This window comes from Notamacropus eugenii, chromosome 2, assembly GCF_028372415.1.
Source record: "Notamacropus eugenii isolate mMacEug1 chromosome 2, mMacEug1.pri_v2, whole genome shotgun sequence".
Classification (NCBI taxonomy): domain Eukaryota; kingdom Metazoa; phylum Chordata; class Mammalia; order Diprotodontia; family Macropodidae; genus Notamacropus; species Notamacropus eugenii.
Window position 1 is genome coordinate 323,393,549 of NC_092873.1, and position 27,540 is coordinate 323,421,088.

The window sequence follows — 27,540 nt, forward strand, 5'->3', positions numbered from 1 at the left end:
TCTCTCTTCTCTACAATAAAACAGTATCTCCATTTCCTCTCCTCTCATTGTTTTCTAAATCCTTTATAAAGTCTGACTTACAAACTCATCATTCAACTGAAACTGTCCTCTCCAAAGTTATAGATAATCACTTACTTCTCAAATCTAATGGCCTTTTCTCAGTCTTCATACTTCTTAACCTCTCTGCAACCTTTGACACTGCCAATCAACCTTTTTTGGTCACAGCTAGGTAGCACAATGGATAGAGCTCTGGACTTGGAATCAGGAAGAACCAAGTTCTATTACTGCCTCAAACATTAGCATTATTCAATCATGTCCTATTCTTTGTGACTCTATTTGGGGTTTTCTTGGCAAAGAATCTAGAGCAGTTTGCCATTTTCTTCTCCAGTTCATTTTACAGATGAAGAAATGGAGGCAAGCAATGTTAAATGACTTGCCCAGTCACACATCTAGTTAGTGTCTGAGACCAAATGACTTTTCCTAAGTCCAAGCCAAGCACTCTATCCACTGTACCATGTAAGGGCCCCAGACACTGGCTGTATGATGTAAAACTCTTTGCTAACTATATAGTGCTATGAGAATTCTCACTGTCCTGGATTCTCAATTTTCATACCACTATGGTTCTCCTTCTACCCTTTGGACTACTTCTTCTCCATCCCTTTTGTGCTATCTTCATTAAGGTCATACCCACCAAACTTAAGTGTTCCTCAAGGGTTTGTCCTGGTCCTTTTTCTCTTTCTATACTATTTTTCTTCGCAACATCATCTCTGAAGGATTTAGTTATCAACTCTATGATGATGACTCGAAGATCCATTTATTCAGTTCTAACTTTCTTCTCCAATAACCTTTCAATAACCTATTAGACCTCCCAACATGTCCAAAAACATAACTCATTATATACTTAAACTCTTCCCTCTCCTCCAACTTCCATATTAATTTTGAGGGCATTGCCATCTTCCCAAGTCATCCAGACTCTAAACTGACTTACCTGCACTTATTCACTTTGTTGTCAAATGTTGTCATTTTTGCTGTTCAGCTGTTTCAGTTATGTCTGACTCTTCATAACCCCATCTGGGGTTTTCTTGGTTTGCCATTTCCTTCTTCAATCCATTTGACAGATGAAGAAACTGAGGCAAAGGGGGTTAAGTCACTTGCCTTTGGTGCCTGAGGTAGGATTTGAATTCAGGTTTTCCTGACTCCAGGCCTAGAATTCTATCTTCTATGATACCCAAGCTGTCATTTCTACTTTCACACCATCTCTTATACTCATTCATCAGCTATTCTGGTGCAGAGCCTCATCACCTCATTTCATGCAGTGTTGCAACAGCTTTCTGAGCTGCTCCAGGTCTCTCCTACTCCAATCCATCCTCCTTTCAATTTCCAAAGTGATTTTCCTACAGGGCAAATCTGACCATGTTACTTCCTCCCCCCACATGTTCAGTCATTTTTGAGTCATATCCAATTGTTGGTGACCCATTTTGGGGTTTTCTTGGAAGAGACATTGGAGTGGTTTGCCATTTCCTTCTCCAGCTCATTTGACAGATGAAGAACACAGACAAATGGGGTTCAGTGACCTGCCCAAGGTCACACAGCTAGTACGTGTCTGAGGTCACATTTCAATTCAAAACCATGAAGCTTTCTGACTTCAAGCTCACCATTCTATCCTTAAAGGCAGGGCCTTCTTTTTTTCTTTTTCTTTTCTTTGTATCCTGTTCATGGGACCCTCTCCTCATACAATACATAATAAGTGCTTAATAAATGCTCCTAGATTTGATTGGAAAAGGAGAAATATGAGAGAGAATGGGGGATGAAGTTCAAGAGTTTTGAATTGTCAAAGGAGAGAAAACTTTCTCTCCTTGACAGCCGTCAAGTCCAAATTGAAGAGTGGCTTAGTGAAGGATTATTTTCTTGGTCTGATCACACTCTAAGTTGCTGGTCCTTTTATATGAAAATGAACCACTCTGGGGCTTCATAGTAATTACTTGAGGAGGGGAAGTTGGGATTAGACTGATAATACCATTCCTATTCATACCATTCCTCCTTCACTATAAACACACACACACATACATATACACACACTTATGTACACACAAAGATAAATATGCATACACATACATATATACATATGTGTGCATGTATGTGTGTATATATGGATATATACATGTATGTATGTATGCATGTGTGTGTGTGTGTGTATATATATATATATATATATATATATATATATATATATATATATATATATATATATATATATATATATATAAAGAAACTTGCCTCAGAAGGTGAAATAAATTGTTCCAGGGTTTGCAGACATCACAAGTAAGTCATCATAGAAACTTGTACTGATTTTCTTTCACCATGCTAGCCCCCCAAATAAAACTTTCACAAACAGTAGAATCCTTGAAAGAAGGTACCCCTGGTATCACCCAAGATCAAGAAAGAGCTATGACTTTAAGAGTGTTTTTTGTGAAAATTGGAGAAAGATGGTCATCATTAACTTTTCCATTTTACTTCACAGCAAATAATAAAAAAATCTCTCTCTCTCCCTTTCTCTCTCTCTCTCTCTCTCTCTCTCTCTCTCTCTCTCTCTCTCTCTCTCTCTCTCTCTCTCTCTCTCCCTCCTCCTCCATTTCCCCCCTCCCTTTCTCCAAAAGAAAAAATAAGAAAAGAGAAAAGAAAAAACACATCCCTTAATGCTACTCTACTTTTTCCTTCATCACTAAGGGGATGGGTGTCAGTAGCACTTTCCCTTTCTACTGCTTTGGCGGACAGCTCCAGGAATTTCCTCAGAAAGTTTGACCTTCTGGGGGCTCCGTAGATCGCTATGCATTGTGGGCCTTAGCAATATGGCGTCCCCCTTGGTGTGCTGATGAGCGGAGTTTCTCTCTCTGTCCCTGGACGACGAGGGGAAATTCCTCAAGTCAAACGATCTCTTTCTCCGTCGCCCAGGAGGGTCCTGTACCTGGCGTTTCCCCTCTCCCTGCCCTCAGGCCTAAGGGAGTGGCGGGGAGCCTTTGGGCGGGGACGAGCCAGGCCTCGGGAACCCAGGGTAGACCTGACGGAAGCCTCCCGCAGGCGGACACTATGGGCCGATCTTGGCTTCGGCTGCAGCAGCTCCGGAGAGTGCGGGGTCCGCAGGGCTGAGAAGCGCCCCGAGGAGGATCCCTGTCCCCCGTTCCCCGTCGCCTAGCCCCCTCTCGGATCTCCCACCCGCCTGACCGGCGGCCCGCAGGCAGCGACAGCTTGCGACCTTCCCGCCCGCCTCCTCGGGATCGACCGGAGGCCGGTCCGGCCCCGGTGGCCTGGAGCAGGGTCATCGGAGGTCCGAGGGCTCCCACGCTTTTGACAGCTCCATTCTCAGCCAGCTCGGGGCTCCATCCGACAGCCCACGAAGAAGTCGGTGTGGCCTGAAGCCCGGGGGCGTGGGCCCCTGGCCCTGGGGTTCTTGGCATTCCCACGCGGAGATAAGCCTCGGGAACTTGGCCAGCCCCCCGCTCCATACTGGGACGGCCTCGCCAGTGCTTCTCTTTTCCCCGCATCCACCCCTCGTTCCCATATTTCATCCTTTCTGGTGCCCACGACTCTCTAAGGCTGGAGGTTCTCGAGCGTTTGTTGCCCAGGACTCCCCCACCTCCTCCCACCCTCATGGAGTCCGAGATGCTGCAGTCGCCTCTTCTCGGGCTTGGGGAGGAGGACGAGTCCGACCTGACCGACTGGAACCTGCCTTTGACTTTCATGAAGAAGAGGCACTGCGAGAAGATCGAGGGCTCCAAGTCCTTGGCCCAGAGCTGGAGGATGAAGGACCGGGTAAATAACCGTCCTCTGCTTCCCCTTTAACTGTGGTAATTTTCCCTCCAGGGGGATCTCAGTCTAGTCCGGGTGAAGCCCGGGGCAGTATCTTGGGTGTTGTGCGGTCCTGTCTACCAGCCACATGTTGCATATCTTCTGCACCTAACAATCAAGTGGTACTTCTGCTCTAGTTTTGTTTTGTTTTTTTAAAAGAAAGACCAGCCTGAAAAACTTCAGGTGACTGATAAAGTTAGAATTAATGTAGAAAGAAACTTACTTTATTTATGGTTACCATTTTGTATACAGCTCAAGGAACATATTCCCTGCCATTCTGGCTTGGAGAAGAGTCGATTACAAACCACAAACTATTGCTTATAATTAGTGATTAGTCTACTTTTTAAACTTTTACTACTAATTAAAATGAAAAAAGTAAATAGTGTGTGGTAATCACGTGGGGCCACAAGTAAATCTAAGTTATGGAATATGGTCAGAACTACTGCCGGAGGTGGCAGCTGGTGAGATAAACTTTTGTTTTCAAGATAGATATGGATTGGACCTGTGATTTTATTGCTATAGGGAGCTCTTAGGTAAGAAAAATTCTCAACAGTAATAATGCAGGTCTACATCGTGCAACTTGCTCAGAGCACTGAGAGGTTAAGGGACTTGATCTAGTCAATATGTATCAGAGGTGGGTCTGGAACTCCTGTATTCTTGGGCTTCTCTATATACACCATTCTCATGGACCCTCTGTTTTCAAGACCCAATCAGTTTTAACATTCTAAGTAACTTGTCATAACCCCAAACTTTCCATATTTTACATGGCAGGAAATTGGAGAGAGGATTTCCAGTACAGTGAATTAGGTAATGTGGTGGATCGCCATTCCAGGCTATTGTTTCGGGAGGGAGAGAAGAAACTACTTGTGTTGGCAGTGACTTTGGGAGGCTTCCAGTGGGGAAGAAGATGGGTTAGCCAGGTAGTATTACTGTATCTGATATTCATATGCATTGCATATCCACATAACTTTCATCACAATAACCAAAGAAAATGAGTTGGACTACCAATTTCCCAGCTTCTTTTTCCATTCATTTAAATCCAATTTCACTAAAGGTGAAATCTTTAGTATTCCCTTAAAAATCACAACAAATAGGTATAAAATTACACAGGAAAATTTCTAATTTAGCCAGTCATTAGTATTTTTGGTATTTTGGTGACTTTTACTTGTAAAATGAATGGAGAAGATCTTTCATAAGCCAAAAAGTAAAGTATAAATGATAAGATCCTCAAGAATTGTGGACATCCTTTGGAGTTAATGTATGTCTTTGATGCTATTTAAAGGCTTTGTAGTTCTTGTGGTTGCTGTGAGCGTTTGAATAGCAATATTTTGTAAAACAAATCCATCCAATTTTTTAAGTATAATCTTGGTGCACCCTGCTTTTTTTCTAAAAAAGCATCACATCTTGTTTTTAATATGACAGAAAAGTCTTTCATAATGACTAGTTGTGAAATGTAGCTCTTGTTCTAAATCTGATGTTTCATCTGGCCAAAAGTGATGTGATTTCTTTTAACTTTGACTTTTTAAAACTAAAATTCTAAGTTGGGAAAGGCAAAACTCCTTAATAAGCTCCTTACAGAACACTGAGAAGAAAAATAAAAGTCCTGTAGTTCTGAATACCTTACTGAGAAGAATATTTTCATTGGCTGTGAAAATAGTCTACACTATCAGTTTGTAAATGACCTTTTGGAGTAATTTTAGAACCAACTATTATCTTTCCATTCAAAGATGCCTTGGGAAGTTGGGTCCATGGCTTCTCTCTGATGAGCCACTTGAGGGGATGTCACTTAAGAAACTTCCATTAGAGAGACGACCGTAAGCAATCACTATGGTTCCAGGCATACAAGCCAGACTATTCCATTGTTCTAGAAGGCATCTTTCTTCATGGTTAATTGAACATCATACTCATCCAAAAGTTCTACTAAGTACCTGATTTCACTGCTTCATCATCGGATCACAGATTTAGAGTTGGTACTGACCTTAGAGACCAACTCTTTGATTTTGTAAGGCCCAGAAAGGGGAAGTAACTTACTCAAGGCCTCAGGTGGGATGTAGATCTGATCCCTGGTCTCAAGTAATTTAACCTGCCTGGGTGAGGGGGTATGAAAGTAGTAGAACAAATTCCATGAAGTAGATATTAAAGTAGCCATTACTTTATAATCATATATTGTATTGGCTATGCCAATCCATATTGGTAATTGCGTAGTAAACTTTTTAAGGGTAAGAGTGGGGTAGGGAGGTACAAGTTTAAGGTATTGGGTTGATAAAATGTAGCTTGAGCTTGGTGAAGGAAATTTGTCAGCACTTTTTTTTTTTGACAAATTTGGTAAGACTGCCAGATTTGTGTTCATTCACAAAAGAGGCCCTCACAATTGACTTCAAGGGGCAAAAGAGCCTCAGGCTATAGTTTATTGGAGGGACCCTCTTCAGGAACAGTGAGGGAACCAATCATGTACAGCATAACGAATCTCTTCTGTCAAGATGTGGCAACTGATACTGGTTATCCTCACCCTGGCAAAAATCAAATGTAACCCTAACATTATGTTGCCTATGTGTAGCTAGTTAGCAGTGCTCTGTTAAGACTCCTGCCTTACATTGAGCCATATGACATGGGTTAAGAAAAATAGCAAATTACTTCTGTTATTTCTATTGACAGATTAGATATTTATGAAAAATAACTCCCCACAGAATGATTGAACTTTTTTTCTCTTGTTTTCCTGAGGCATCTTCATCCCTCTCCTCTCCTCCCCCCCTCCATTGGTTGATATTTAAAAACTAAATTTAGTGTATGAATGAATACATCTTTTAGAAATATCAAAAATTTTGTACTATGATTTTTTCATTTTTCTGTTGAAAGGCTTTTCACTATCACCAAACTCTCATGGGATACATTTTGTCTAGCTACAAAAAGAAAATGGGAAAACCTGATGTTAAAATATTCTTTGTGAGTTCAGAAATGAATGAGAACATTTTTTCCCTCTCATTATCACTTTGTAGGATTCTGAAGTTGGTATTTTAATTAGAATGCAGGTGGTTATATATAGATGGATCATGGGATCATAACTGGAAAAAAATCTACTCCAACCTCCCTCATTTTACATACAAAAGAAACTGAGACTTCCCAAGTGTCACAGTTAGTAAGTAGTATTAGAGGCAGAATTTGAACCCATCCTCCTTTTCTAGAGATAGATCTCTTTTTGTCTATGCCAAAAGCTTATTCTCAACACCTTTTATTTTTAAAGGGAAACTAAGAGTAATATGTTAAAAGCCTAGAGAGGAGAGAGTATCAGTGAGGGAGAAGGTGGTCATTCGTGTCAGCTGTTGTCTCTGCCATGCTGCCTCTCCAGCTGCACCTACAGTTTTTTTTATCCCTTTCACCTTTTATTTAAAGTTGACTAAAATTCACTTTGGTCATCCACAGTACCTTGTTGCAGTAGGGCTACTTTTAACATTTCCTTTTTAGCATGATTCAGTTACCTAGAAAATGCTATTTCTGTGAAAGCACTGACATAATATGTTAATGTTTTAATTTTATTTTTAGAGATAAGGAGCAGGCTGACATCAGGTGCTGATAGTTGTGCCTTTGTAGAGAATTTGGAACCCTTAGAGATAGAATAGGAGTGCATATGAAACTAAGTGAAATTTTTTTTTCTGAAAAAAGATAATTTCTTACAGGAGCTAAGTATATCTAGTCCTCAATATTATGTTTTTTTCAAATTAAAAAAATCATTGACCAAATTCATATATTTATTCTTAATTTTTGAATAATGTCAACCATCACTATCAGTAAAACCCTCCACCCACAACATTGAATTTTTCTGTTGTTTCATTATATTCCAACCTTAACTCATAATACTTACATGCAAAGGGAGGTGCCTGGTACATAGTAAAAACTTGATAAATGCTTGTTGACTGACTGTGCTTGAGTGTGTGGGGGAGGCCAGATATAAATGAAATGTTACTAGAACTTAATTACACTGGTGAGACAATATACAGCCATATGAAAAGTTAAGTAAAAATACAAGGTAATAATTATTAAAACACATTTGAATAATGCTATAATTTAAGGAAGACTATTTGAAGTTCCAAGAATTGAGGTTATTAGACATATAGAAAAGGCTTCTGAGATCAGTAAGTTGATTCTCAGTACTTAGTGCAGAAGTTCTTTCCTTATGGCTATTGTAATGTTACCATACTTCTTTAGTATATTTCATATTAAAATTGTCATTCTTATGAAAATTGCCTCTGAGTTTTGAATGGATCCTGGAGGCTTTTAAAACCTATTGCTTAAATATAAGAAACATTTGGTGGGTAGATTAGGCTGCAGCTGCGTAGTGCTCTAAGCTTGAATTAAGAGGTAATGGTATCTGAAACTCCTTTTAGTGGTTTTATTTTAGAGTTGAAACAAGTAATCTCATCAAAATTTTCTCTGTTCAACAGAAGTTCCCTCTCATTTAATGTAGGAATCTCTTCAAGACAATCCTTGACAGATGGTTGCCTAGCCTGTACTCTAATACTTCTAGCAAAATTAGTAGTTATATTAACTAGGTCATTATATTATTTATTATATTTATGTGATGTTTATTATTATACAATATGTTATATAATATTTTTATGTTATATATATTATATATAAGTTATATTATATATATGTATACTACTGGATACTACTGTATACTTCCAGAGAACCTACCTACTATCAATCAGTGGCCTTCTGCCCACACTTTTAAAGGCCTAAAAAGTACCCTACTTGTCAATTAAAATATAACACTTCCTTTTTTTCCCCCAAGGAAATTGTAATTTGAGCTGAATCTACTTCCTTTTTTCCTCTTGTTAGTTACATTTATTCTAACTTCAAATTGAGGATGTCACATTTAAATTTTTGTCAATTGTAGCATAGTTGAAGAAGCAGGGAAAAAAAGCTGTTTCATGTGGTAAGCCTTTATGTTGACTTCCTTATTGATAAAAGAAGATAACACCTGTTAGCCTGGAGCTAATTGTCTTGCTTTTAGATCAATCAGTTCACTTTCACTTCTTCCTGTTCCATTTTCCTCTTTCACTTTTTTTGCTGTACCATTTGTCAATGTCTTCACTAAGGAGAGTAGGACAAGAAAGGTTTAATAAGTAACAAGTTGTTACTTTTTAGCAGTTCTTAGAAAAGGTCTGATGTAAAGAAATTGAAACTGTTGGTGAAAATAAGGTTTCATGGTGTCTGGTTCAAATTTATGCCACTCTTAGTCTCTTTTCACAGGTGACTGATAGCTAAAACAAATTAATAACTTTATCCAGCAACAGGGCAATGTTTTATGATGTTACTAAACTTTTAAAGAACATTTTCTTGAAAGTTTGAAAATACTTTGATACATGTTTTTCTGTAAAGCAGCAGAATTATACTATTTCTCCTTAAATTTTAAATGAAGTTAAAATCATTTTGGGAGCACTCTTTAATGATAGCTCTTCTTAAGGCTACTAGAACATTTAATACTTCTGTTTACCTTTTGGTATCTCTAAAACACCACCCCTGTTCAGGTGTCAGTGATAGGACTCTTAAAAGGTACATGGGTAGGTTCTTGTTTGTTCTGAAATTTTATATAAGCTCAAAAACCCAATTCCAGTTCTTGAGGGGTCTACTGCATCTTGAGAAAGATAGTAACTAGTTGGCTACTTGCCTGACCAAGTCCAAACCACAACTATTTTATCTGTCTTAGGTCTTTCATTCATTTCCCAAGTAATTCATTCTTTCCTATCTAAATCTTTCTGTGGCACTGCTGGATGCTATAGGAAGATTCAGAAGGAACATAAAGTGCTGTCTTTACGTTCCCTAGGCTGACACTGTAATTTGAGAGATAAGGTGTGCATTCATATTTAAATCACAGTGAAGGCTTAGAGGAGTGGGGAAAAGGCTTTTTACCTTTGAAGAAATGTGAGCCAAAGTATGAATGAAAGTGAATTTTTGTGATAAGGTTGGGGAGATTGGTTAGGATCAGTTTGTAGAAAGCCTTAAATGACAAGCCAAGGAGTCCGTCTTTTTATGTTGTGAGCTACAGGGAGTCTCTGAAACTTTTTTGAAAATGTGGCATGGCAAGTGTTTGATGTCTCATCATGACTTTAGGCTCCTGAAAATTATGCCAGTGAAATGCTGGTCCTTTTTTAAAAAATATTTAATTTTTCCACAATTATGTGTAAAAATAATTTTAACATTTCTTTTTGAAAATGTTTGGGTTCCAAATTCTCTCCATCCCTCCTCTCTTCACTCCCTGAGGTGAACAATTTGATATAGATTATACATACGAAGTCATTCAAAACACTTCCATAATAGCCAATAGTAAAATAAAACATAGACCAAAAAATCCCCAAATCCCCAAAAAATAAAATACAAAAGTAAGCTATTTGTATTCAGACTCTTATCAGTTCTTTCTCTGAATGTGGATAGCACGAGTCCTTTGTAATTGTCTTGGATCATTGTATTGCTGAGAATAGCTAAATTATTCAGTGTTGATCATTGTACAGTATTGCTATTACATTATTCTCCTGGTTCTACTCACTTCACTTTTCATCAGTTCACTTAAGTCTTCTTAGGTTTTTCTAAAATCATCTTGCTCATAATTTCTTATAGCACAAAAGTACTCCATCACAATTATATGCCACTTATTCAACCATTCCCTAGTTGATGGGCATCTCTTCAACTTCTAATTCTTTGCTACCACCTTTTTTTTTTCTTTTTGGGATCCCTTTGGTTTACAGATCTAGTAGTGCTATTGCTGAAATGAAAGAGTATGTAGTTTGATAGCTCTTTGGGCCTAGTTCCAGATTGCTGTCTAGAATGATTTGGCCAGTTCACAACACAGTGCAAATTCTGTCACTTCTGTTATTCTGGAGAAGCTTTGAATAGAATCCTAATGACAACTTGCTAGCTATCCCAGATCTGAGTACAGAGCCAAGTACAGAGTAGGCTCACCATAGGTGATGAGTTCTTAGGCCATGGTTACTTAAAAACAAAGCAGGCCAATGAAATAGCTAGTTGGCAGTTGGTGATACAGGACTGGATCTCGAGAGATTTGGACTGGAGCTGGATATCATCTGCATAGATGTTTTAATTAAGTGAATGAGACCTGGTTGTCCAATACAATGGGTAGAGGGCTGGGCCCATAGTCAGGAAGACCAGAATTCAAATCCAGCCTCACACACTTCCTAGTTGTGTGACTCTGGGCAAATCACTTAACTTCTTTGCCTCAGTTTCCTTATTTGTAAAATGAGAATAGCAATAACAGCTACCTGATAGGATTTTGCAAGGATCAAATGAGAAAACATGTACAGTGCCTTGCCAATCTTATAACACTGTATAAATGTTAGCTATTGTTATATTGTAGAGGTTGGATAAGACTGTTTAATCATATAGTATTATGGCAATGGAAAAAAGAGGACTGATATAAGAAAAAATTTAAAGCAGTGTTTGATAGGATGTGGTGAGTGATTTAGATAATCAAAATTTTGATCTTGCGTATCTTAGAGTTGATATGACTAGATTTATCCATTATTAAGTGACTCAGTCAATAAGCCTTTATTATGTACTGACTGTAGCATTGTGTTAGGTGCTGGGGATGAAAGACAGATGTGAAATATTTCCTGCTCTTGAGGAGCTCATATTCTATTGGGGGAGACAACATGTATATAAAGGTATATGCAGAATAAATGCAAAGTGATTATGGGAGATAAAACATTGAAGCTGACAGAATTATGGAAAGACTTCTTATCAGAAGGTGGTTATTGAGCTGACAAGTAAAGGAAAGTAGGAATTCTAAAAGGTGGCATTGAGAAGGGAGTCCATTCTAGTCATGGGGAACAGGAGATGGACTGTTGTATGTTGGAAACAGCTGGAAGGTCAGTTTGGATGGATTGTAGAGTTCATAAAAGAATGCAGTGTGTAACGAGGAAGGGAGGATAGGGCAAGGTTGTAAAGGGATTTAAGTGACAAATAGGAGTTTATATTTGATGCTTGAAGTAATAGGGGATCATTGGAGTTAATTCAGTAGAGGAGTGATGTGGTCAGACTGGCACTTTAAGAAAATCATTTTAGCAGCTGAGTTTAAGATGGATTGGAGTGGGGAGAGAGTTGAAGCAAGGAGACCAACCAGAAGACTCCTGCAGTAGTCCACGAAATATGTGGTGAGTGCCTGAATTATTGAAGTAGTGGCTGTGTGAATGGAGATACCTGCAGTTCATCCAGTTAGAAATGGCAAGTTGACAGTTGGTGATACAGGACTGGAGCTCAAAAGATTTGGACTAGAGCTGGATGTCATCTGCATAGATGTTTTAATTAAATGAATGAGACCTGGTGAAGTCACCAAGTGAGAGTGTAGAGAGAAAAGAAACTGACTAAGGGCAGAATGTTGGAATTCACACAAAGTTAGGTGGTATAGTGTCGATGAGAATGAAGTATTCCAACATACAAGGAGAGAGAGAGAGAGAGAGGGAGAGAGAGAGAGTGAGAGAAGTGAATGAATGGAGAGGAAGTACAAGTATGTACCAATTATAGGTAGTTTTGTCTAGTTTGATGGGGAAAGGGAGTAGTGACATAGATTAATAATAGCAATAATGAGAGCATTTAATTATTGCTTTCTATCTTCCAAGAACTGGGCTAAAATATTGTCTCACTTGATCCTCACAACAGCTCTGAGGTTGGGGTTATATATCTCCGTTTTACATTTGAAGAAGCTGAGGCAAACAGATTAAATGACTCACCCAGGGTTACATAGCTAATAATTGTCTGAAGTCAGATTTGAACTCAGGCCTTTGTGACTCCAGGCCCAGTGCTCTATCCATTGCACTACCTAGCTGCTATTCATGGTTTTTAAGGACCCGAGATACTTGTTTCTGTAGGTAGCAGAAATAGAACCACTGGATGCGAAGAGATTGAAAATTTAAAAGTGAAGGGATGATTTGCATGGGATTAGTTTACTTCAGAAGTTGGGAAGGGATGAGATCACAAATTTAGAGGGATTGTCTTTGACAGGGTAAAGTACCTCTTCAGAGACTGCAGTACAGGAGAAGAGAAGGGAAGATAATGTAGGAGGTTTGTGAGATGTCGCAAATGATCTTGTCTTTTCTCTGAGATAAGAAGTAAGGTCCTTAGCTGAGAGGACTGGAGAGGCTGATGCTGGTGTGGGAAGTTTAAGCAGAGAAGATTTAGAAGAGCCACTATGGGGAGTGGAATAGAGATGCAGTCAGGGAAGATTTAAAGGATTGCCTCATTGTAGTGAGATTAAATAGCATAAATTTGTAGTGGACCCAATCTATGAGGTTGGGTGAATTTCTCCAGCACCATTTGGATATTTTGAAGAAGTAAATGGTGGCAGGAAGAAAAGGGAACAAGTGCATTGAGGAGGGGAGATAGTGGTGAATTGAACTGGTTAACTCGATAAGAACTAAGATTGGGAAGGGATCATAGAGATGATATTCTTTTACAGAAGAACCAGAGGTCCAGAGAGATTAAATGATCTGTCTTTAGTCACATAGTTTGACCTTCTAACCCAGCTATATTGAAGCCTTGTGAGTTTATAATTCTTAGAGGGAGAGGAGGAAGGGATGCTAACAGAGACAAGCAAAAGTCAGTCAGAGGTAAGAGCAAGGTCAGTGTAGTATCTTGAAGCTAAGGCAAAGGCAGGAATGAATTTCAGGAAGAGATGGAAGTGATTTCACTCTTAGTTGATCTCATAGCACTTTATACTTATTGTACTCTAGATGATATTGTATATGGATATGGGATCCTGCTTTATCTTTGTATTTTTCTCTGTTAGAATCTGATTAAGGTCTAGCAGTTTTTAGGTAGCTGGTAACAGTGAGGATAAATTACTTCTTTGACAAGTTTGGGAGTAGAACAATAGTGTACTAACTAGAAGGTGTACCACTGTTAAGTAAAGGTTATTTATTTACTTTAGAGAGACTTGAGAGAGAGTGACTTTTTGAAGGGAGAACAGAAAGAGCCAATGAAGAGAGGTGATGATTGTAGTAATAAGTCCTTTAGGAGTTAGAAAGAAATGGGATCAGGGTACAGATGTACAGGTTAGACCATAGAATTAGGATTAGCTTTCTGAGAATGAGGGGAAGAATAAGCAGTTGGATGTAGAGGCCAGAAAATTTAGAAGAAGAGAAGAGGTTAGGGAAATGAGCTTATGCTGGGTAGATCTGATTTCTTAAAGATCATCTGCCATGAAAAAAGAATTGGGACTGGAATTTTAAGAAACAGTAGCAAGGGACCACTTGAAATTGGAAAGGATTTGTACTGGATAAAGTCAGCTCAGTTCACTCTGCTTTTAGCATTCAATTTGTGGCCTGACATACATTGTATGGATGTTCTAGGATTGAGGGTTACTGTGGTAAACATGAGAGATAGTGAGTAGAGGTGAAAATAGCATTGAAATGTCATAAGGCAATCCAGTGAGAGAAGGATGCATGCTGGGTGAAGAAGAGAATTTGAATGAAGGAATTTCTGGTGAGGACAGAGAGCAGGTTCAGTGGTTGTGAGATAGTACAGTGTCCTAGGAGGTCCCAAACTGTGGACTTGGACTTTAGAGAAATTGGATCCATGGTAATATAGTGAAAAATGTTAAATTGAAGTTTGGTGTGTAATGTAAATTTAATGAAGAACAGACTTGACCTTTATAAAGTAGCTTTTATCAATCTGTTTTGTGAACACTGTGCAGAACAATGATTGGCTTGCTGGTAGAATAGCATAAAAACTATTTAGTGACTATTTAGCAGTAGCTTTTTTTTGTCTTCAAAATGAGATCATTGAGAGGGATTACACATAGAAGGTGTTTAATAAAGATTTGTTGAATTATAATGGACTCTTTTAGTAATCTAAGTTAGATTTGGAAGAAGACATGAATTGTTTATCTCCTAATAGGAGGTTCATGAAAATTTTTAATATTTGCATTTAAAATTTCTGCATTTTTAGGTTTGTGAACATAAAATGCTTTGGTTTAACAATCTTTTTTCTGAGATTCTTTGAACTTATGACAGCTAGTAATGTGAATTCTTGGGATGTATCATAATACCTCATGTACTAAATTTATTCCAGTTAACATATACAGAGTAATTTCTGGGGAAGGGCTAGAACTGTTCTTCATGTTAGCCCTTCCCTAAAAAACAGAGGTTCCAGAGGGCACAAAGGAAGGGTCAGACAGGGACATAGGAAGGATGAAAGCTTATCATGAATGGGTATGAGGGAATAGGGAGTGGTGGACAGAGAGGAGAACTTTGCCTTAGGTAATCTACAACTCAGTGTTACATAGATTCTAAGTGGAGTCATAGGGCAGTATGTTGCCATATTCTTTATAGTAGCAATGTTATTGTTGATCTGGTTATCAGTTTCTGAAAAAGGGAATCAAGAGGCAGGCTAGATGTTCCTGGTCAACTCAGTAGTCAAGGCAGGGGTCTGTAGAATCCTAGGGAGAGGTTGAACAAGTTAATTCTATAATAAAATGAAATTAGATATTCATTTCAAAGTTACACTTATACAACTGTTTCTTTGTGGATCCAGTGCCTCCTCCATTTACTTGTTGATAGTTCATATTTAAATGCTTCTCTTAGTTTCTTATGGAGGGGTGAGAGGCATATTTGAGGTATTCAGCCTCAGCTAAGTCATCTCTGTCTCAGGTCTCTAGAGTTGAGTGCTAGTAGTAGTGGGCTTTATAGCATCATACAGGTCAAAGTTTAACCTTCGGTTTGACAGAGCAATTTAGGTTAAAAGGGGGAAGGTGAGAGGGAAAAAGTGAAGTTTACTCTCATCACATTTAACTTAAGGAGGGAATAACATGCACACTCAATTTGGTATGAAAATCTATCTTACACTACAGGAAAGTAGGGGAGAAGGGGATAAGTGGGGTGTGGAGGAGATGATAGAAGGGAGGGCAAATAGGAGGAGGGAGTAATTAGAAGTAAACACTTTTGGGGAGAGACAAGGACAAAAGAGAGAATAGAATAAATCATGACAGGATAGGATGGAGGGAAATATAGTCTTTCACAACATGACTATTATGGAAGTCTTTTGCATAACTTCACATGTGTAACCTATATTGAATTGCTTGCCTTCACAGTGGAGATGTGTATGGAGGGAGGAAGGGAGAGAAGTTGGAACTCAAAAGTTTTAGGCATGAATATTGAGAATTGTTTTTGCATGCAACTAGGAAATAAGAAATACAGGTAATGGGGTATAGAAATCTATCTTGCCCTACAGGACAAGAGAGAAGATGGGGATAAGGGAAGGGGGAGGGGTGTGATAGAAGGGAGGGCAGATTGGGGGAAGGGGTATTCAGAATCCACAGTGTCTTGTGGTAGGGCCTCGTCCAGAGAGATGGGGAGAAAATTTGGAATTCAAAATCTTGTGGAAATGAATGTTGAAAACTAAAATTAAATTAATTAAAAAAAAGAATGTCATGCTAAATAGAAGAGTATAGTTGACTGTACTACTATTTTCCTGTCTTCATTCATTGGTATAGATAGGCAGAGCAAAGGTTCTATCTGTAGTAGCACATTATTCATTCTTTAATTTATTCATTGATTTATTTGTTAGGCAGCATGCAGTGATTGCCAGTTTTTTAAAATAAGAACCTTTTTTTTTAACATCAGAAATCTCATGGAGCCCCATTTGAAAATAGTTATACTATATTAATATCCATTGATTGAGAGAACTTCTGAAATATTCTACTATATGTCCTGATTGATTTACTGTTCCCTCTGCTTTTGAACATTTTGTCCCCTTTGCCTGGAATTCTCTATCCTCACTTCTATCTCGTAGAATCCCTGGCTTCATGTCAAAGCATAGCTTAGGTATCATATTTTACCTGAAAAATTTCCTGATTACTCCCAGTTATTAGTACTTTTCCCTCCTCCACGTTATTTATCTGTATATATTTTATATATAGTTATAAGTATATATTCTCTCCCAAGTAGAATGTAATGTCCTTGGGGATGTGCAAGAAGTGCTTGTTGAGTTGAATTGAAGAATAATAAAATGATCATATTGGTATTCAGTCCTGGACATTTTGCTCCATTCAAGACCTTCCTTGTACTTCTTCAGGTTTGTAGTCAAGACACTTGACATATTTTGGTCATATGACCATGGATAGATCGCTTAAGTTTTCTGGGCTTCACATTCCTCATGGTAAAAATGGGAATAATAATACTTATGCCATCTACCTCAGGGCTTTTGTGAGGTGTTTCATTCACTTGGCTTCAATCTCTCCAGACTGATTTTACATTATTTCACCTCATGTGCTCCAAGTTCTACCCAAATTTGGCCTATTTATTGTAACCCCTACCAGAAATTCTGTCTTTTGCCTCCATGCCTTTTCATAGACTGTTTCCACTGTGAGAATGCTGTCCTGCCTCACCATTAAAGGCTCAACTAAGAGCAGCCTTTTACAAAAATCCTATTCTGATTCCCTGGCTCCAACTCCTCAAACCCACCACAGCTGATAGTGCTCTCCCTTGCTTTATATTTACATCATATGTGTTTTGTATTTGCTTGTCTATGTACATTTTCCCCTCCAACTTTACCTGGAGAGGGGATGATTGTCACATAAGCTCTTTGACCGGTTGGAATGTTTTCGTTGTATTTGTATCCCAAGGGCCTACCTCAGTGCTTTGATCATAGTAGGCATTTAGTAAGAGCTCTTTTAAGTGAATTTAAGTTCCTCATCATCTCTATGAAGAGGATTCCCATATTTATATAAATTATCTCCAGTTTCTCTCCTGGATTTCACTACCAAATCACCAGTTACCTATTGAATATTTCAAACTAGATATCCCAAAGACAGCTTAAGCTCAGTGTGTCTAAAACTGAACTCATTTTTCCTGAAAAACTTCCTCTCCCAAATTTTCATATTTTTGTTGGAGGCACCACCGTCCTTCTAGGGTCTCAGGCTGGTAATCTTAGACTCCTCATTCTTCCTCACCTCACATATCCAATCCACTGCTATCTTGCCATTTCTACCTTAACTCTTGTATTGGTCGCTTTTTTCAAGCCCAGTTATTGCCTAAATTATTACAGCAGCTTCCCCTATGGACTCCCTGACTCTAGTGTTTCTTCACTTTAGTTAATCTTACACATTGCTGCCAAAATCATCTCCCTTAAACGTAGGGCTGACTATATTTGACCAGCTCCAATGATATCCTATTCTTTCTAGGATAACATACAACATTTTCTTTTTAACTTTTAAAACCCTTCACAAACTGACCCCAGCCACCTTTTCCAGTTTCATCACACTTTATTCAATCCCTTCCATATTCTGCAACTCTGCCAAATTGGCCTTTTCTAGGTCCCTCACACTGGATGCACCTCACAGCTCCCAGATCCCATGCCTGGAATGTACTTTCTTCTTACCTTATCTTAAGAGTTCCTGTCTGTCTTCCTGAGAGTCTGGTGCTCTTCCATAAGCACTATCTTCTGCAAGAAACCTTTCCTGAACCCCCCATTTTCTAGTGCCTTCCCTCTCAGACAACTTTACATTTAACTACTTTGTATATATTTGTATTTATTAATTTTATATTTATGCTGTATACATTTTTATATGAACTTATATACCCTATTATAATGTAAACTTCTTGAGATCAAGTATTGTTTCATTCTTTGTATTTGCATTCTTAGCATCTGGCATAGTGCCTGGCACATAATTAACCTTAATAAGTTCTCATTTTTGATATTATTCTATGCTGAATGCATTCAGAAAGTAGCATATAGTTTTTAAATTTTGAATCTCATAGTTACCAAGTTGTGATACCATTGTCCAGAACATAGATCAACTATGAATTTATCCAATTATATTTAAATCCAGATTTTAAACTACTCAATTCTAAATGTTGCTGTATGGTTTCAGCTCTTTTTCTAAATCTAAAAGTATGCTGACATCTGTGAATTCACAGTAAGTTTGAAAATCATTCGAAATCTCAAATCCAATATTCCTGGAGAGTGGGGGGAGGGAGGATTTCACTTCAGAGACATTCTTTTGTCCCAGTCAGTTTCTAAAAGATAGAGGTCCTGTGGCAAATTTCTTTTTTTTTGGTTGTTGAACTGTTCCATTCTGATCTGGCCTAGATTTTCTTCATGCCCCTTTGGCTCTAAAATTCCTTATGAATTCTTTAAATGTGAGCTTTTTGATAGTAGTGGTCATTGTTTTCCCCTTGTAATCAGACATCTCACATTTATAACAGTCGTTTCTCCAAATACAGTTTTCTTTGTTGGCATTGCAGTCTCTTTATCTTGTCATTTTCATCTTAATGTGGTTTTTATTAAACTTATATTGCAACTGTCTACAACCTTTTTTTTTCTCCTGGTTGCTTTTCAGCTGGCTCCTGCATAGGACTCCTATAACTGGCACACAAAAATTGAGGACCTTGTTTGGGTCCCTGACAGTAAGTCACTGTTTTTATCTTCTGTGATTGAAGAAAAAAATTGAAGCCACTGACTTGGGCTCTAAATCAGTTATTTACTGTTGTATGCATAGTTGCACTTTTGCATTTTGTAGTTTTAAGGACATCTCTATTCATTTCTCATTGAATTCCAATTCAGCTTCAAGATTATTCTGTGCCAATTTAAACATCCTTTAATTTCTTTAAATTCTTTTTTTTTTCCAGTTTCTGATTATAATTATCCCAGACTGATTCTTTTGAGAGTCACAGAATTGCATTTCTGTTTGTATTGATTTAGTATTTCCCTTTCTTTGGTACACAATTTATTAACTTCTTTCAGATCATGATATATTCCAATTGTCTTTTTAGATCTTTCTTTTTTTCTACTGAATCTGTCTTGCAAATTAGAATAATTTTCCTTGGGATCTCAAATTCATTGTATAATTATGCTATTGGGAAATTACAGATTAAATTTCCAGGTTTACAGGGAATTTATTTTTTTTTGCCGTAGAAACATTTTCTTCTTTAGTTTCTTAAGAACATGTAACTAATTTCATGATGTATTCTAATATTTCTGTCCAACTCTTTTTAGGTGACATTTTTTCTATCTTATCAGACAATTAAATTTTGACAGTCATTCAGAGAAGCCCACTGACTTGTGGAAACCTCACCCACCTAAGGGAGGTTGGATGGGGATTCTTTCCAGTAAGTTTATGGGAAGATAAGGATGAAAGTTATGTAGGATTATCAGGCCTGGATGGATATTAACCTTCCTGGTTGAAAAGGGTGTATCATGGATCTACAGAAGAAGATGCTTTCTACCACAACTCTGGGCTGCTTCTTATTTGACTGGAGACTCCTCTCTTTTATTTGTTGACTTCTTGACATTTTTCCAGTCTGTCCCTATGCCTGTCGTCTTTGCTTCTTTAAGCTTCCTTTCTTTTTAACTCTTCTGGACCCAGGAAGGAACCCGTTCTGCCTCTGCCCTCCTTGCTGGAGGAGGGCAATCTTTCTGTTGGCTTAGTAGGTCCTTTTTGAATAGTTAATAAACATTACAAAGAGTATTGTGAAAACAATCTTTGATCTTTCATGTTTGGGCACTGATTCTCAGGCAGCCTTGGAGTTAGGAAGATCTGGGTTTCAAGGCCTTCATCTGTTATACCGAGAAAGGTTTGACATGAAAATGTCAAAGCACTCCTAGTACTCCAGAGAACTCTGTCAGAATTTTAAGTTATACATGAATTGCAGCTCTGCTTTGGTGGAAGGACTTCCCATACTAGACATTCCTCATTCTAATGGTGATCTGTAAAATGATTTTTTCTAAAAAGTGAGTTTTCTCCTACCAGAGGTCTTTAAACAAAGATAAGTATTTGCCAAGGATATTGCAAACAGAATTCCTACTTTGGGTAGAAGATGAACTAGCCTCTTGCAGTTCTTTCAGACTCAGAGTCCATTATTCTCCAACTGTTAGTGTTTACATCATTTTAGGTATGCTATTAATCTATAGAAACTTGGTTGTCAGTCTTGTTCAAGTAGAGACCAACATCAAGAGCTATTGAAAGCCAGCTGGAATGCAAATCTATTTGAAAGAAGAACATTAATGATGGAATATACAATGTATAGAATATACAACCTTTGCAGTATTACTCTCCAGAAAAATCTGAACTCCTGGATAGTTAGAGGCAAGAGTATCTATTACAGCTCTATTCTGGTTGTTTTTTGCATGAGATCTGTTCATGTATAAGTTCTCTTTCTCATTTTGAAGGGTATAAATGAACTGTGGAAAAAAAGATTATTTCTGGATGATCATTTGTCAAGAATGATATAAATGGGATTCCTGCATTGGTGGAAAGTGTGATTAGATAACCTTTTAAGTTTCCTTCTCAGTCTTGGATTGTGATTCTAAACCTTTATAATTTTAAGATAGAATAATTCTAAGGATGGAAAGCTAGGTACTGTTAACTCTGTTGCTCCTTTTATATTTTAGAAGTGTAGAGGAATTTACCAAACAATGATTTGTAACTCTTAAGAAAGCCATATTCATCACAAGAATCCTGCATAGATTTACTAAGAATGAAACATGTCAAACTAATTTTGTTTCTAGTGTGATAGATCTAGAAAGTGCTGTTATTGACCTATAGTATACCTTCCATAACATCATAGCTTTAGATCTGGGTGGGGTTGGGGTAGGGGGAAGTGGTTCTTGAAGGAAGTGTCTTATCCCACCTAACTTTACAAATAAAGAATGAGCAAAAAAGCATTTGATAATGGAATCACCCAAATTTGACTTATGTAAGGAAGGATCATCTGTTAAGTAAGATCCTTTGAACAATATAACTGCCAGTTTCCAAAGTAGTGAGCTCTTAATCATTGGAATTGAATTCAAGTAGCAGCTGGATAATCATTTATCAGGGATGCCAGGAAGAGGTCATCTAAGTTTCCTTCTAACTCCAAGATTATTGAGTCTAGACATTTGTTTAATAGTGAAAAGCAGTGTCCTTTGTGAAACTGAAGGATGTTGCTGATTAAGTTGTAAAGTTAAAAAATTAGAACTGGAAGTTCTTAGTCACTTTGATCAGAAGTATATCATACTCTGGGTCACTGGTGTTCTATTTTGGAGTGTTTAACCAAGAGGAAATTTGGTGTTTTCTTCAGGACTCCACCTTTTGTGACTTCATGCAGACTGATTAACCTTATTTTGCTTCTGAGTCCTCATCTGTAAAACGGCAACCATAATACCTACCTCTTTTCAAGATGTGGTAGGAAATAATTGAGCATTATCTGTAAAGTGCTTGGAGTTCATTGGGGAAAAGATGCTATATAAATGCTTGATAATATTTTTGTATGCCTCAGATATATAATTAGGAGATAATGGATGGGGGAATCAAAAGACCTCTTATTAAGAAGAAGGAGATTAAATCTTAAGGTTAAGTTTGTACTTTCCCAAATGGAAAAGCTACAGAAAATTCTCTACTAGTCCCTTAGAACTTGCTAGTCTTCACTATTTCATGCTCACACCAACCCCTTGAACATATCTACTCTGACACACATTCCCAATTGATTTGAATAAGAGTGTACACAAGTCTTAAGCATTAATTTTCTCTTTTTTCTTAATGTGAGAGAGTAGTTATATTACTTTCATCACAAAGAATATTTTGTTTAATGCATATATACAGCAGGAGAGTGAGGGTTAACGTAGCAGTTGGAGGTATTTAATGTGGTTGTTCCTAGTAAATCAGTGGAGAGAATGTTTGTATCTGTGGAACTGGAATAAAGACAATATTATCAGATCCTCCATAAATGAGAAAATCTCATATTTTTTCATGCTTAATTTTTTTCTGAATGTGGTGTTTCTTTAAGTTATTTTTGTAAGGGAGGATAGTAACACCTAGCATATATGTAGTACTTAAAGATTTGTAAAGAACTTCACATGTGTTCTCTCATCTGGTCTTTAAAACAATCCTATGAAGTAGGTGAAGAAACTGAGTTTGAAAGATGTTAGATGAGTTACCCATGGTCCCACAGCTAACAAGTGAAGCTGGATTTGAACTTAGGTCTTCTTGACTTCAAGTCCAACACTATCATAAATTAGAAACTGAACTGTAACTCAAGTGAAATTTATTTTCCATTTATTTGAGATGCTACTTAGAAGAGATAAAACTACCAAACCCATGGAGTTTGGAAAGGAGAGCAGGAAGGTGCTAGATTTTTCTTTGAGCTTTTAAATCCAAACTCTCAGGAGCTAGAAATGTGACTAAATGAAAATTTGAACTTAATTCTTTGGTAGAGGAAATAACATGGAAGTTTTACTGCCTCTGGAGAGGGCAGAATGATATATAATAGGTTGCATGACACAAATTTGGGGTTTCTTCAAAGGAAAAAATGATCTTGTGTGAAGAATATAGAAACCACTTCTCCAAGTCTAGTTCAGCATGGACACTGTGAATGTGCTTTTGTCATTATGTGGTTAGTAGTTTTTATTGTGTCAAGATAAAGACGATGAAAAGTCTTCTTGAGACTCCCATTTTTTCTAAGCCTTTTTCTTTCCTTATTTTTTTGTAATTTCCTCTTTGCCCAAAAGACTGAATGTCTCTAGTATTCATATTTTTGCTTCATTGACTGTGCAGGATATGTGCACCATAAGTGTGTCATTACTTTGATATTTATTTAGAGAAATTTTTTATTGTGAAAAAGTAGAAATTATGCTTTGAATATTGAATTAACTCATAGCTTTATTAGTGAGTCATGAAACTTGATTGAAATAAAAAGACCTTAGATGTGTGGAATTTTTACTTACAAGTTGCTACCAAAATTGGAACATTTAAATTGAGCAGCATTTTATATTGATTTATTAAAAAGAGCAAAAGAGAAGATTATAGGCAGATTTTATATTTTTATTGTTTCCATTTATAACTTCAGAACTTTTGATTCCTCACTTTTCTTCACTCCATATTTGTCAGTGCCATACTTGACATTGTCGCTCCATTTCGTTTTCTCCGCTCACTCTTACCACTTCTAAACTGTTTCAATAGTTTTCCCAATTGGTTTCTCTTCCTCAACTCTTTTCCCTCTTCAGTCTCTCCATATTGCAGCCAGTCTGGTTGTCTTTTGTTTCATTTCTTCTAGGGGTTCATGTAGCTCCTGAAGAAAATCCATTTTTACCTTTGAGCCTTTGCTTGCACTTTTTATAGAGTTATTCTGCCCTTTTTGAGAATCTCTGGATTTGCCAACTTTTTTATATTGGTTATTTTTTTTCTTTGATTTATCTCCCCAGCTTTAGTTTCTGAATAGGGATCTGCTTTACTTTTGGGTGGGGTGGACTACCCTGTTACCCCAGGTTTTCTGGGTTTCTGTGCTGTCCTTGGTGCCTCCCAGGATCTTTAAGGTTCAGGCCCTTCTCTAGCATCTCAGAACAGAGACACTACCCTGGGCCTGGGATGTCCTGATCTGAGTTCATTGCTCCCAGGATCTCTAAGATCCCCATCCTGTTGCTTTGTACTCTAGTCTCCCTGCCCCTGCCCAAACCCCCAGTGGTTTCTCTAGGGGAGGCTTCTGCTTTCACTGTTTCCAGCCACAGAGCCTTGCAGATTACCTGTGTTCCTATCCCACCTCTCATCTGCTGTTCAGATGATCTGATCTGCTGATCATGCTACCCTATATGCTTTGCTTGCAGGCCTCTTTTTGCCCTTTAATGTCTTGTGTTGTTCTAGGGTAGAAGAGGTAACTGACTGTAGTTTTCCACTGGATTTCTTGGTTATTATTTGGTTGGTATGCGTAGAAGAATTTTGCTGGAGTAGAAGTATGTGGGAACCATGTAGTCCACCTCCTTTTCAGGTAATCATCTTTGCCTAACGTCATCTAAAATGGTTTTCCTAAAATGTGAATCCGACTCTGAAGTGTAAATCTGTCACTTCCCTACTCATTAAATACCACTACTCATCACATTACCTCCAGCATAACAAAGAAATTCTGTTTGCTTTTTAAAGCTCATTTCAACCTGGTTCTAACCTACCTTTCAAGTAGTAGCATGTTACTACCTTCCATATACATTGTGATTCCACCAAACTAATCTTCATGCTGGTCCTTACATGTGACACTTCATCTTTGGTTTCCATACTTAGATCTACCCTACTGTAGAATCTATGCAGGACCTCCAGAGGCTAAGGGTGTGTGTGTATGTGTGTGTGTGTGTGTGTGTCTGTCTCTTGGATCTTATCTGTCCTGGCTACACTGTAAGTTCTTATGGGGCAGGAAATGTTTTCACTTTTGTCTTTGTATCCCCATTATCTCATTCAGCGTCTGCCTTATGCTTCTTAATTCATTGATTTCTACTGGTGGTTGTAGGTAGGTAGGATTAGATATATCACAACTATTGAATTCGCATGATCTTACATATATAGCTGGAAGCAACCTTGGAAATTATCCAGTTTAACTTTTTTGTGTTATGGATAAGGAAACTGAGGTCTAGAGAAGTTGAGTGACTTGCCCACATCGTAAACATGACAGTGGCAGAGCCAGTATTTAAATCCATTACTCTACTTACTGTGCCTTGCATTGATGCCAAGTTATATAGGATGTTCTTAGTCCTAGTGAATCTTAACTTTCCAGTGGCTTAGATTTTTGTTTTATGCAGTGCTTTGAAGACTGGACACTGATATTAGCAAACATATTTTGTATGTCTGTCTTTGTGTTATTATTATTGTTTGTCTTTCCTTTTCATAGAGAACCAGTGACATCATGGGTGATGTCTTGACTTGTGCATGAATTGGATTTAAGTGATGCAAAGGACTTAAGACTTGCGCAAAGTCATCAGCCTCACTTTCTCTTTCTGAGTCATTGAAGTCCAGCAGCAGGACAGAATTCAAGCTAACTGGCTAGAGTTAAGGATACACTGGATGACCTTGACATTTTTGATGCCTGACCAAGCTCTAAATACTTAGCAAGCACTCCATAGTGCCTGCTTCAGTTGCCTTCATGGCTGTTGGAACAAATTATTTTTGTCCACCCATTCTATTGGGGAAAGTCTTCACTTGCTTGGGATAGATGTTCTTCTAATTCACAGGCAGGTTTGGAGCCTGTTGGTTACTGTCAACCTGGTTGAGCTTGTCTGCTGAGATGATTTTACTGGGGTGTGGCTGCTGTGCATGCCACAGCTTCTTGGAGCCATAGTTGAGAGTTTGTCTTCATAAATAGAACTAGAATAGTTGGAAGAAAAAAGCTGTTTTCTGAAATCAAGATAAAAAACACCATCTTCCTCTTGAAGATATACTATATCTTGATGTAATTTACTTAACTTGTATATACTCCATGAGTAGCAACATTGGTATAGTAGGAAAACTAGTGGATTTGGAATCAGATGAGGGTTTAAATGGTAGCTCTGCCCCTCATAGTGCTTTGATCCGTGGTAAGCCACTTTATCTGCTGAGCTTCAGCCTCATCTGTGAAATGAGGAGAATGATGAGGAAAGGACTTTCAGAGCATTAAGACACTGTTATGATATGAGTTGTTGATAGTGTTATAACCTCACACCATCATCCTCTTTGAAGAAGGAACTCTGATGTGGTTTGAGCTAGAACTTCCATTGTGTGGATTAGGTTTTCATGTATACTCCTTAAATCACATTAATATTAATACATAGAGAGCCAAGTCTTTATGGAGAGCAACATTAATGGGAAATAGTCAAGTATTCTATATTTGAAATTCTTTTCATGTGCTTAAGTGCATCTTACCCTACTCAGCATTCATCAGTTTAGAGTTGTAAAATGTAGTACCTGCCATTTTGAGAAAGTCACCTAATTTCTCAGATGCTCAGTTTTCACACCTTTAAGACAGGGCAGTTGGACTTAGAGATTTCTAAGGTTCTTTCTTACTAACTTTAAATCTCTGATTCTGTGACCATAACTCTCCATTTCTCATTTGTATATTTGAAACAACATTTTCATTAAATATCATACTGTGTATCAGAAAGCAGCTGGACAGATGGAGAGGTGGAGAAGCTGTAATTTAAGAATTTGTGTGAGGACATCAGTCTTTGCTTTCTGCCATAGTCTGGTTTAGCTGCAAAGTCCTATGATAACTCCTTCTTCAATGCATCATGGTCTTTCTACAGGAAAGTAGTTTAAACAGATTTATTTATCTTACCAAAATCAGGATTTTAATTGTTACAGATTTTAAGTTTCAAAGAACCAATTGGATGCATTCTTTCTGCCCAGGTAATTTCTTAAGTAATAACTGAATTATTTGAAGGAGAATGAGTGACATTTTACATGGTTCAGTTAAGTGAATCTACATTAAGTGCCTCTGGTATACAAAGCACCAAGTCAAGATACTTGAATAGGTTGAGGAATTTCACCCTCTATTGGTGCAAAGCACAACCCACCAGCATATGTATATATGCACATATATGACTTTCTGTTATTCTTCTGTCAGAATGCATGACTTGCCCATCTCCTTTATAGTGATACATTTCCTTGATTTCCTCTTGCCTTCTTATGGCACTAATCTAAAACCCTGATTTAGAAATCTGGGAATGAGATTAAGTCTGGATATCTGAAGGTATTGCAGGATTTTTAAAATCATAAAATTTTGAGCTAGGAGAGGCCTCATTTTATAGAAAAGGAAACAAACCTAGGAAAGTAGCATGTAAGTAGTTAGATTAAGCATTGAGATTGGGTGGTTGATATGAATAGCGTGAATCTCAAAGGAAAAGAGATTATTGAGTGAAGGGAGAAGGAGGAGAACCTGAAAGTGGCAATTGGGGAGCAAGGAGTATTGCAGTTCCCTT

The 27,540-nt window shown here is 37.8% G+C and overlaps 1 protein-coding gene across 8 annotated transcripts in view; it reads left to right on the forward strand.

Annotated features, from left to right (window-relative positions):
* The first annotated feature begins 2,829 nt into the window (after positions 1-2,829).
* The window catches only part of RPTOR (regulatory associated protein of MTOR complex 1), a 503,724-nt gene continuing 479,013 nt past the window's right edge, over positions 2,830-27,540 (forward strand). For 7 of the 8 annotated variants that reach the window (XM_072645257.1, XM_072645259.1, XM_072645258.1 and 4 more), the window contains exon 1: positions 2,830-3,810. In XM_072645257.1, the coding sequence (XP_072501358.1) occupies positions 3,649-3,810 (162 nt within the window). In that variant the 5' untranslated portion in view covers positions 2,830-3,648. Of the gene's footprint in view, positions 3,811-19,192; positions 19,260-27,540 lie in introns of all 8 variants that reach the window. The other variant, XM_072645264.1, reaches the window with a different exon arrangement.